The 13,510-nt window shown below is 37.3% G+C and overlaps 1 protein-coding gene across 5 annotated transcripts in view; it reads left to right on the top strand.

Annotated features, from left to right (window-relative positions):
* The window catches only part of PTK2B (protein tyrosine kinase 2 beta), a 607,866-nt gene that overhangs the window by 427,675 nt on the left and 166,681 nt on the right, over positions 1-13,510 (top strand). For all 5 annotated transcript variants that reach the window (XM_053709509.1, XM_053709510.1, XM_053709513.1 and 2 more), the window contains exon 19: positions 1,713-1,828. In XM_053709509.1, coding sequence (XP_053565484.1) covers positions 1,713-1,828 — 116 coding nt within the window. The remainder of the gene's footprint in view (positions 1-1,712; positions 1,829-13,510) is intronic.

Raw genomic sequence — 13,510 nt, 5'->3', positions numbered from 1 at the left:
CTTGAAGAAGGTGTCTTCCAGAAACTGGCAGTAGGACTGGTAGTTGAGCTTGACTCCATCCTCAACCCGAAAAGGCCCCACAAGCTCATCTTTGATGATACCAGCCCAAACCAGTACTCCACCTCCACCTTGCTGGCGTCTGAGTCGGACTGGAGCTCTCTGCCCTTTACCAATCCAGCCACGGGCCCATCCATCTGGCCCATCAAGACTCACTCTCATTTCATCAGTCCATAAAACCTTAGAAAAATCTTGAGATATTTCTTGGCCCAGTCTTGACGTTTCAGCTTGTGTGTCTTGTTCAGTGGTGGTCGTCTTTCAGCCTTTCTTACCTTGGCCATGTCTCTGAGTATTGCACACCTTGTGCTTTTGGGCACTCCAGTGATGTTGCAGCTCTGAAATATGGCCAAACTGGTGGCATCTTGGCAGCTGCATGCTTGACTTTTCTCAGTTCATGGGCAGTTATTTTGCGCCTTGGTTTTTCCACACGCTTCTTGCGACCCTGTTGACTATTTTGAATGAAACACTTGATTGTTCGATGATCACGCTTCAGAAGCTTTGCAATTTTAAGAGTGCTGCATCCCTCTGCAAGATATCTCACTATTTTTGACTTTTCTGAGCCTGTCAAGTCCTTCTTTTGACCCATTTTGCCAAAGGAAAGGAAGTTGCCTAATAATTATGCACACCTGATATAGGGTGTTGATGTCATTAGACCACACCCCTTCTCATTACAGAGATGCACATCACCTAATATGCTTAATTGGTAGTAGGCTTTCGAGCCTATACAGCTTGGAGTAAGACAACATGCATAAAGAGGATGATGTGGTCAAAATACTCATTTGCCTAATAATTCTGCACTCCCTGTACAATCAATATATTAAATAAAAGAAAACAAATAATAAAGGAAAGTGTGTAGCAAAGTTGTATTTTGTGTGCATTAATGAGTAATGTTAGACCCAACATTGTCCCACAAACACTATGGGGTCGACAACTACCCTTTAGAAAAGCTTATCAATACTAAATTGAAATTGTATGCTGATTGTTTGCAATGCAGTAATTATTGTCTTATGTATATATGATAAATGACTTTACTATCCCTTTAACTATGTGATTTAAAAAATATATTTCATCCATTTTGTAACAGGTTATAATCCATCCTGTCCCTGGCAATAACAGGCAGTTCATTCAGCTACTAATGGGGTTAGCTGTACAAAACCTTTGTTCAGATGAGAATTGCATGGTATTTCAGGGCTGAACTGCCTTTTTTGATGGGGTCAGACTGATATACTACAGGACAGTTCTCTTCTTTCTAAAGCACAGATTGGGCAGAATAAATCCCATAGGATGACCTATTAAGCACCATCCGTTCCCAGTTTAGCGCTTCTCTTTGTATTTTAGTCTCTCTAATGTATAGTAATCAGTTTTTATTATTTATCCAACATTACATGTTTTTTTTTCTATTTTATATCAGTAGGATAATCATCAAACATCTATAGTAACGTTCCCATGAGTTACCCTTTTAATCATATGCCATTAAAATGTATTGTATCTTTTTACAGCTTATTTATGATAACTGTATCCTTCACCATAAAATTGTGATATTGTTTGATCTATAAATAAAAATGTATTTGTGGATGTCTTGTTATTACTCACTGATAATGTATGAAAGGAACACAGGATGGTACTATAGTTTACACTGTGTGATTTCTCCACAGCTTGGGCAATATCTGGAGAAGAACAAACACACACTCCAAGTCTTGACACTTATCCTGTATGCACTACAGATCTGCAAAGCTCTGGCTTACCTGGAGGGAATTAATTGTGTTCACAGGTAACTACAACACAAACAGTAACTAAACACAGAAGGGAGAGTAGCCATATGACTCTAGATGTGTTCTTTTGTTAGTTTATGTCAAACTTTATTTTTGTATTTATGCATAGTATCAGGGGAGTCTTTCAAGCAACAGGCAGACAAGTTCTGAAGTATATACAGGTAGCCCTCAGTTTAGGGGTTAGGTTCCCGGAGGAATGGTTGTAAATCAAAACCGTTGTAAATTGAAACCCAGTTTATAATGTAAGTCAATGGGAAGTGAGGGAGTTAGGTTCCAGGCCCCTCTCAAAATTGTCATAATTAACACCTAATACATTATTAGCTTTGAAATGAAGACTTTAAATGCTTAACAGCATTATAAACCTAATAATATAGATTGTATCATCATCAAACTAAGTTTAATGAACAAAAACATTTGCTAAACATCACCTAATAAAATAATCACACAACAGACTGCATCATCATCAAACTAAGTTTAATGAACAAAAACTTTTTTTACGTTCATTTTTCTGCAATAAGTTCTCTGCATTGTTAGCATTGTAGATAATATTGGTTCTGCACCTATTCTATGCATTTCAATCTGCAGTGATTAATAAGCAGTTAGGCACCCTCACCTCAAGCTGCTGGACAGGAAGATAATAGGGAAGTGCCTGCTAAAGTTTGCTCAATAGATCTGGTCTGATCTGTGTACACATATCAATTTATGGCTGTTAAGTTGCATAACTTTGCTGCAAAACAAGCGGACAACTCCACCTACTGGCTATTTTAATTAGTGCATTGCTTTTCAATAGCAGTCACATGACTGGAAAAAAAGGTTGTTATTCTGAAACGGCGCAAATTGAACCGGCGTAAACCGAGGGCCACCTGTAACCTGTCTTTTGGCAATAGCCACTTGTGGTGCAGCATCACTTGCAAACTCCTACGCTCTGCTTTCACACCACCTGATTGCACAAGAGCAATTAGTGGTGCGAAAGAGCATGTTTGGGTTGATTTATCTTCACTACCTCAGAGGAACTGCTTCTTAAATTAGTGATGGCGTGCTTGCTTATATGATTCTGCACAACAATGTTACAAAAGCTGCAAAAGCAGATTGATATATTTTCATTTATAGGCAATAGCACATATTCTGCATACATGTAATATCATATGCATAAAAGTAATTTAAACGGTCATCTTGGAAGCAAATTTTAACATTGTTTTGTTATCCAAGCACATACTCCTTAAAAGGGCTCTTAATCATTGTCTCCTTGCTGTGGTTATTTAGGGGAAGGTATAAGGGACCTCTTTCTGTGATCAAGCTATCGCTGTGTAAAATGTTGCAGAATTAATGTTCTATTGCAGAACCAGAGGGAAAAAAAAACATTTTTCATTTTAAGTTGCAGAAAAAAGGCTTCTAAGCCTACCTCAGTATGCCCTCATTTAAAAATGTGCAAGCAAAATAAATGTGGAAACACATATTGAGTTTAATCTCTCTATGAACCTAAATGCAGTCAAGGACAGGAGTGTCACCAAAAGCTTGTCAAAATTAATCAAATTGATCTAAGGATACTAATTTTAAAAGGATTTTAAATAATTAAATAAATGTTACCCTGTTAATAATATGTATATATTCTTTTTGAATGTTATTAGTTGTTTAAAGGGACAGTAAACAAAGTAATGGGCGTCTCCATGGTGGAACTTAGGTTTTCTGCTTATCTATCTCTTTCGCTGAGGACAAATAGTGATTTAAAACAGGCAATAAGAAAAGAGTGTTTTCAAACCAGGCTTTGTGGCAATACTGGTAGTTACTTTAACAAACCTATACTCTATACAGCCTTGTGTAGCAAAAAAAAGCTTTCATATACATTCATTATTTATTTTGTCCCCTTTTCCTTTCCTTTTCCTCAGAAAATCATGAGCTTTCCCATTTCCCTGAGTTACTATAAAGTAATAGGTACTGCCTTGTTGTAACTTATTTATCCTAAATTAAAAAGCCTGTTCTTAGTATACCCTACTGAGGCCAGTTAGTAACAGTACTAAGCTATTTGATGCACACCTTAGTAACACTTTTATATATGTCCCTAGTTGTCCTCAGCCGAAATTAGATAAGGGAAACCTAGATTACAACATGGAAGTGACCTTTATTTTATAGAAACTAAAACTTTACACCTTTTTCTTTAATATTTAAACAATTTATGAATTTATATAAAACATCTGCATACCATTCCCAGGCTACTCTTTGGAATACATTATTATATCTAGCAGATGTTTACTTTCCCTTTAATGCATTTTATCGCTGAATAAAGCAATTTTTAAAAACCACTACATTTCTATTACTAAACTGCAAGTTGAGTTGTTTTGCACTGGTCACCCTCAACTCCCCCAAGTGGGGCAACAGTATCCTGAATGACCATTTAGCCCTGCTCCAGCGGTTGATCGTTTTTTACTTGGTGATAGCTCTTTGAGGCATAAGTAGGGCTGGTGCTGTCACAGAGAGCTTCTTCATGCACTAAATAATCAGCTTTTTTTATGTTAACTACAATTCTAAAGATTTAGGGCCAGGTTACGAATGGAGCACATCTTTTCAGCTAAAATGATTACCGCAACTTCAAAGCTGTGGTTAAGTTTTTAGCTAAACAAAAGTGTCACGAAACATCACAAATACATTACAGTACACTTACACTCATAATAACACTATCTAATAAATATACATTACACAGTACAGTTACACTCATAATAACACTATCTAATAAATATACATTACACAGTACAGTTACACTCATAATAACACCATCTAATAAATATACATTACACAGTACAGTTACACTCATAATAACACCATCTAATAAATATACATTACACAGTACAGTTACACTTATAATAACATCATCTAATAAATATACATTACACAGTACAGTTACACTCATAATAACACTATCTAATAAATATACATTACACAGTACAGTTACACTCATAATAACACCATCTAATAAATATACATTGCACAGTACAGTTACACTCATAATAACACTATCTAATAAATATACATTACACAGTACAGTTACACTCATAATAACACTATCTAATAAATATACATTACACAGTACAGTTACACTCATAATAACACCATCTAATAAATATACATTACACAGTACAGTTACACTCATAATAACACTGTCTAATAAATATACATTACACAGTACAGTTACACTTATAATAACACCATCTAATAAATATACATTACACAGTACAGTTACACACATAATAACACCATCTAATAAATATACATTACACAATACAGTTACACACATAATAACACTATCTAATAAATATACATTACACAGTACAGTTAAACACATAATAACACTATCTAATAAATATACATTACGCAGTACAGTTACACTCATAATAACACTATCTAATAAATATACATTACACAGTACAGTTACACTCATAATAACACTATCTAATAAATATACATTACACAGTACAGTTACACTCATAATAACACTATCTAATAAATATAAATTACACAGTACAGTTACACACATAATAACACTATCTAATAAATATACATTACACAGTACAGTTACACTCATAATAACAATATCTAATAAATATACATTACACAGTACAGTTACACTCATAATAACACTATCTAATAAATATACATTACACAGTATAGTTACACTCATAATAACACTATCTAATAACTATACATTACACAGTACAGTTACACTTATAATAACACCATCTAATAAATATACATTACACAGTACAGTTACACACATAATAACACCATCTAATAAATATACATTACACAGTACAGTTACACTCATAATAACACTATCTAATAAATATACATTACACAGTATAGTTACACTCATAATAACACCATCTAATAAATATACATTACACAGTACAGTTACACTCATAATAACACCATCTAATAAAAATGATTTAAAAAAATATTGCACAAAAAGTTTTAAGGGCTTAAAGAAGAAGGCAAAGGGTTGCGCATATGTAAATATGTGATTGGGGTTGCGCATATGTAAATATGTGGTTGGGGTTGCGCATATGTAAATATGTGATTGGGGTTGCGCATATGTAAATATGTGGTTGGGGTTGCGCATATGTAAATATGTGGTTGGGTTTGCACATACTGTATGTGAATATGTGGTTGGGGTTGCGCATATGTAAATATGTGGTTGGGGTTGCGCATATGCAAATATGTGGTTAGGGTTGCGCATATGTAAATATGTGGTTAGGGTTGCGCATATGTAAATATGTGGTTGGGGTTGCGCATATGTAAATATGTGGTTAGGGTTGCGCATATGTGAATATGTGGTTGGGGCTGCGCATATGTAAATATGTGGTTGGGGTTGCGCATATGTGAATATGTGGTTAGGGTTGCGCATATGTAAATATGTGGTTGGGGTCTCGCATATGTAAATATGTGGTTGGGGTTGCGCATATGTGAATATGTGGTTGGGGTTGCGCATATGTGAATATGTGGTTGGGGTTGCGCATATGTGAATATGTGGTTGGGGTTGCGCATATGTGAATATGTGGTTGGGGTTGCGCATATGTAAATATGTGGTTGGGGTTGCGCATATGTAAATATGTGGTTGGGGTTACGCATATGTAAATATGGGGTTGGGGTTGCCATATGTAAATATGTGGTTGGGGTTGCCATATGTAAATATGTGGTTGGGGTTGCGCATATGTAAATATGTGGTTGGGGTTGCGCATATGTAAATATGTGGTTGGGGCTGCGCATATGTAAATATGTGGTTAGGGTTGCGCATATGTAAATATGTGGTTGGGGTTGCGCATATGTGAATATGTGGTTAGGGTTGCGCATATGTAAATATGTGGTTAGGGTTGCGCATATGTAAATATGTGGTTGGGGTTGCACATATGTGAATATGTGGTTGGGTTTGTGCATATGTGAATATGTGGTGGTGGTTGCGCCTATCTAAATATGTGGTTGGGGGGTGCGCATATGTAAATATGTGGTTGGGGTTGCGCATATGTTAATATGTGGTTAGGGTTGCGCATATGTGAATATGTGGTTGGGGTTGCGCATATGTGAATATGTGGTTGGGGTTGCGCATATGTAAATATGTGGTTGGGGTTGCGCATATGTAAATATGTGGTTGGGGTTGCGCATATGTAAATATGTGGTTGGGGTTGCGCATATGTAAATATGTGGTTGGGGTTGCGCATATGTAAATATGTGGTTCGGGTTGCGCATATGTAAATATGTGGTTGGGGCTGCGCATATGTAAATATGTGGTTGGGGTTGCGCATATGTAAATATGTGGTTAGGGTTCTCCCACTTAAGAAGATGAGAGAGGCCTGTAATTTTCATCATAGGTATACCTCAACTATGAGAGACAAAATGTGGAAACAAATCCAGACAATCACATTGTCTGATTTGGAAAGAATTTATTTGCAAATTATGGTGGAAAATAAGTATTTGGTCAATATCAAATGTTCATCTCAATACTTTGTTATATATCCTTGGTTGGCAATGACAGAGGTCAAATGTTTTCTGTAAGTCTTCTCACGGTTGTCACACACTGTTGCTGGTATGTTACCCCATTCCTGCATGCAGATCTCCTCTAGAGCAGTGATGTTTTGGGGCTGTCGCTGGGCAACACAGACTTTCAACTCCCTCCAAAGGTTTTCTATGGGGTTGAGATCTGGAGACTGGCTAGGCCACTCCAGGACCTTGAAATGCTTCTTACGAAGCAACTCCTTGGTTGCCCGGGCGGTGTGTTTGGGATCATTGTCATGCTAAAAGACCCAGCCACGTTTCATCTTCAATGCCCTTGCTGATGGAAGGAGATTTGCACTCAAAATCTCACGATACATGGCCCCATTCATTCTTTCATGTACACGGATCAGTCGTCCTGTTCCCTTTGCAGAGAAACAGCCCCAAAGCATGATGTTGCCACCCCCATGCTTCACAGTAGGTATGGTGTTCTTTGGTTGCAACTCAGCATTCTCTCTCCTCCAAACACCAACGAGTTGTGTTTCTACCAAACAGTTCTATTTTGGTTTCATCTGACCATATGACATTCTCCCAATCCGCTTCTGGATCATCCAAATGCTCTCTAGTATACTTCAGATGGGCCCAGACATGTACTGTCTTAAGCAGGGGGACTCGTCTGGCACGGCAGGATCTGAGTTCCTGGCGGCGTAGTGTGTTACTGATGGTAGCCTTTGTTACGTTGGTCCCAGCTCTCTGCAGGTCATTCACTAGGTACCCCCGTGTGGTTCTGGGATGTTTGCTCACCGTTCTTGTGATCATTTTGACCCCATGGGGTGAGATCTTCCGTGGAGCCCCAGATTGAGGGAGATTATCAATGGTCTTTTATGTCTTCCATTTTCTAATTATTGCTCCCACAGTTGATTTCTTGACACCAAGCTGCTTGCCTATTGCAGATTCAGTCTTCCCAGCCTGGTGCAGGTCTACAATTTTGTTTCTGGTGTCCTTCGACAGCTCTTTGGTCTTCACCATAGTGGAGTTTGGAGTGTGACTGTTTGAGGTTGTGGACAGGTGTCTTTTATACTGATAACAAGTTCAAACAGGTGCCATTAATACAGGTAATGCGTGGAGGACAGAGGAGCCTCTTAAAGAAGAAGATACAGGTCTGTGAGAGCCAGAAATCTTGCTTGTTTTAGGTGACCAAATACTTATTTTACACCATAATAGACAAATAAATTCTTTCCAAATCAGACAATGTGATTGTCTGGATTTGTTTCCACATTTTGTCTCTCATAGTTGAGGTATACCTATGATGAAAATTACAGGCCTCTGTCATCTTCTTAAGTGGGAGAACTTGCACAATTGGTGGCTGACTAAATACTTTTTTGCCCCACTGTATGTAAATATGTGGTCGAGTTAGCACACAAGTAGGGTGTTAGGTATTTTTCCAATTTTTTGTCTCTATTGACTTCTATGGGGGAATAGGTTGTTGCGCTGTTTACGTCCCTCGGGTTAGTGCAAGACTGATAACTTTTTACTTTTAACTAATAATATGAGTGCAACCCAATGCATGTAAAAAGTTTACTGCTAGAGCAATTAGCGCTCTAGCGTAAGTGCTAAATTGCGCTCCACTCGTAATCTGGCCCTTTTCTGTAATGTAACAAATAGAATTATGTAACATTTTATATTTATGATCAGGGCTTTAATGTTTTTATTTATTCCTTCTCTGGCACAGATTCTGCCTTGCTGATCAGCAGTCAAATCTTTTGTGACTCACTTTGGTTTCCTGCTTAATCATCTCTGTTCTGTCTAGAAAACAATTTTATGTTATTTATTTAAAACTTAAAATATTTTTTTTAAAGTTTGTAAAATGCTAGTAACTGCACGTCACCTGCGAATACCATGTAAAATTTTGCAATATGCGCACGTGCATAAAAAGACTGCTGTGATATATTAATATACAGCATAAGAACAAAACTCCTCTCCATACTGTAACGTTTTTACCTGTGGTCCGGGCTTAATGCCCACCATAGTACCAGATTACGAGTGGCGCTTTAACAGTTGCACGTGAGTGATATCGGGTTTATCATAGCGGTTATATCGTGCACGTGTTACAATTTAATACTTGAGCGCAATTTAATTTAACACACTTTGGGATAGCGCAAGTTCAGAGCTCTGGAATAAAAAGTTTCACAAAATACATCAAAAATACATTTAATAGAACAGTTAAACTCATAACACTATCTAATAAAAAATATGTTTTTAAAAATTGCATTAAAAAGTTACAAGGGCTCAAAGATATGTGGTCTCAGGTGTTAGAAAAAAAGATCTATACCTGTATATAATCATGTATATAGTGTGTGTGTGTGTATGTGTATGTGTATATATATATATATATATATATATATATATATATATATACATACACACACATATATATATATATATATACATATATATATATATATATATATATATATATATATATATATATATATATAAGATATATATAAGATATATGTAGAAATATTTATTTATGAATAAATAGAACATTACCTGCTATCGGCTAGATTACGAGTTTTGCATCATGGCTGGCTCGCTACTAACTTGCAAGTTATTTCCACCGTGTTAGCAGGCAATATGGCACCGTTGAGCTCCATACCGCACTCAATACCAGCGCTGCTTTGAGCTGGTTTTACGTGCTTGTGCACGATTTCCCCATAGACATCAATGGGGAGAGCCGGCTAAAAAAAAGCCTAACACCTGCAATAAGGGAGCGTAAAGCTCCGTAACGCAGCCCCATTGATTCCTATGGGGAAAGTAAAGTTATGTTTACACCTAACACCCTAACATAAACCCAGAGTCTAAACACCCCTAATCTGCTGCCCCCGACATCGCCGACACCTACATTACACTTATTAACCCCTAATCTGCCGCCCCAACATCTCCGACACCTACCTACACATATTAACCCCTAATCTGCCGCCCCCGACATCACCGCCACCTACCTACACTTATTAACCCCTAATCTGCCACCCCCAATGTCTTCGCTACCTACCTACACATATTAACCCCTAATCTGCTGCCCCCAACGTTGCCGCCACTATACTAAAGTTATTAACCCCTAAACCTAACCCTAAGTCTAACCCTAACACCCACTAACTTTAACATAATTAAAATAAATCTAAATAAAAATTACAATTAATACCTAAATAATTCCTATTTAAAACTAAATACTTACCTGCAAAATAAAACCTAAGCTAGCTACAATATAACTAATAGTTACATTGTAGCTATCTTAGGTTTTATTTCACAGCTAAGTTTGTATTTATTTTAACTAGGTAGAATAGTTAGTAAATAGTTATTAACAATTTACTAGCTGCCTAGTTAAAATAAAGACAAATTTACCTGTAAAATAAAACCTAACCTGTCTTACACTAACACCTAACATTACACTACAATTAAATCAATTACATTAATTAAATACAATTAACTAAATTACAGAAAATAATAAACACTAAATTACACAAAATAAAAAGAAATTATCAAATATTTAAACTAATTACACCTAATCTAATAGCCCTATCAAAATAAAAAAGCCCCCCAAAATAAAAAAAACCTAGCCTAAACTTAAACTTCCAATAGCCCTTAAAAGGGCCTTTTGCGGGGCATTTCCCCAAAGAAATCAGCTCTTTTACCTGTAAAAAAAATTACAAACACCACCCCCAACAGTAAAACCCACCACCCACACAACCAACACCCCCAAATAAAAACCTATCTAAAAAACCTAAGCTCCCCATTGCCCTGAAAAGGGCATTTGGATGGGCATTGCCCTTAAAAGGGCATTTAGCTCTTTTCCATTGCCCAAACCCTAATCTAAAAATAAAATCCACCCAATAAACCCTTAAAAAAACCTAACACTAACCCCCGAAGATCCACTTACAGTTTTTGAAGACCGGACATCCATCATCATCAAGCCGGGAGAAGTCTTCATCCAAGCGGGCAGAAGTCCTCAAGGAAGCCGGGATAAGTCTTCATCCAAGCGGCAAGAAGTCATCCTCCAGGCGGGCAGAAGTCTTCTTCCAGACGGCATCTTCTATCTTCATCCTTTCGACGGCTACTGAAGAATGAAGGTTTCTTTAAGGGACGTCATCCAAGATGGTGTTCTTTGAATTCCGATTGGCTGATAGAATTCTATCAGCCAATCGGAATTAAAGTTGAAAAAAATCCTATTGGCTGATGCAATCAGCCAATTGGATCAGCGAATAGGATTGAAGCTCAATCCTATCAGCCAATAGGATTGAACTTGCATTCTATTGGCTGTTCCAATCAGCCAATAGAATGTGAGCTCAATCCTATTGGCTGATTGGATCAGCCAATAGAATGTGAGCTCAATCCTATTGGCTGATTGGATCCGTCAATAGGATTGAAGCTCAATCCTATTGGCTGATTGCATCAGCCAATAGGATTTTTTCAACTTTAATTCCGATTGGCTGATAGAATTCTATCAGCCAATCGGAATTCAAGGGACGCCATCTTGGATGACGTCCCTTAAAGGAACCTTGTTATGTTCCTGTCCCTTTAAATCAGGATGTTCAGGTATTCACATCCCTATATAAGGCCCCTCCTCCAGTCTACCTATGCTTGGTAATTTGTATTCACTTAGCTATAAGCTGAGCAACAACGAAGACACCTTGCTGATATTCCTAACCAAGGAATTTACTCATATAACTACAACTGCTGTGTGCTTTTCAACTTTGGATCGTCATATACCAGGTTTCCTTGTTTTGTCCGGAATCCTTAAAGTATCTCTTACTTGTTAATACTGTTTCTCCCGGCTTCTACATTGAAGCCGTGTATCGGCGTCTGACGTCACCGTAAGTCTCTGGAGCTCTCTCTCACTCTGGCTGCAAACAACCAACTCCTGTGCTTAATAGCAACTCACCTTGAAGCTGCGGTAACCGTTACTATTCCTTACTGTCTGAAGTTGGTAACGTATTATACCTTAATTCACTTGCTACTTTGAAGGACTTTCCTGCATGTTTTACAGTGTAACGCTTATGCAAATTCAGCTACCGTTAACATTCTGATTGCCTGTAATATCTTTCGATTCAGCTTGATGAACTGTGCTTAATTATTCTATGTGCTTTATCAAATAATCATACTATTGGTTGTGAAAGACTGCCTGCTGTTTATATGAATACTAACAACGTTATATACTAACTAAGGACTGCCTGTTAACTAAAACAACATAACATGTTATAGAGCTCTCCTGCTTACTTTATATAGAAACACCTCCTGGTTGCAACCTGTGTTATTTGAGGCTGACATTTACCTACTAATACTTAATCTTACCTATATCTTTCATTTATCTACTATCTCTATAATTATCTGCATATTGCAACCTGGTTTTGCAATCGGGATAATATACCTTTAAATCTCATTTCTTTCTCTCTGCATAATTATCTGCATATTGCAAACTGCTATTGCAATCGGGATAATATACCTTTAAATCTCATTTCTTTCACTCTGCATCCATGCAGCAGTGACCCTCAGATCTATGAGCAAAAACTAGGTTCTTGATTACATCTAATGAACCTAAAGGTTTGGTGTGAGACTGAGTGGTCCTGCAGTTAAGGATATTTAATACTTGCACCTAACATAACATATTACCAAGCCATAACATATATCCTGCAGCATGGATATCACTGAACTTACAAACCGTGTTGGTTCCCTTGCACAAAGCATGGACCATATGCTACAAGGCCTCAGAGAAATTAAAATTGAAAATGATCACATTAGGAAGTTTATTAATGAGCACTTATCTGATAAACCTGCTCCTATTGAATTAACACCTGAACCAACTGTTTCTCCACCTGAAAAATTCTTTGGTGACAGGACTCAGTTTAGAGAATTTAAAAACTCCTGTACTCTGTACTTTTCTTTAAAACCCCGAACCTATACATCTGATCGGGTCAAAGTTCTAACGGTCATCTCATACCTCAGAGGAGAGGCTAAATCCTGGGCTAACGCCTTCTATGAGAACAATGACCCCATATTGGACTCCTTAGATGCCTTTTTCTCTGCCATGTCCCTATTATATGAAGACCATCATAAGCAGAATACTGCTGAGACTGCTCTTAGGAGCCTACGACAAGGTAAAAGAGCAGTAGAAGAATATATCACGGATTTTAAAAGATGGGCAC

Source organism: Bombina bombina, chromosome 4, assembly GCF_027579735.1.
Source record: "Bombina bombina isolate aBomBom1 chromosome 4, aBomBom1.pri, whole genome shotgun sequence".
NCBI classification, from domain to species: domain Eukaryota; kingdom Metazoa; phylum Chordata; class Amphibia; order Anura; family Bombinatoridae; genus Bombina; species Bombina bombina.
The sequence above is the reverse complement of the archived record's forward strand: the minus strand, read 5'-3'. Positions and strand labels throughout refer to the sequence as shown.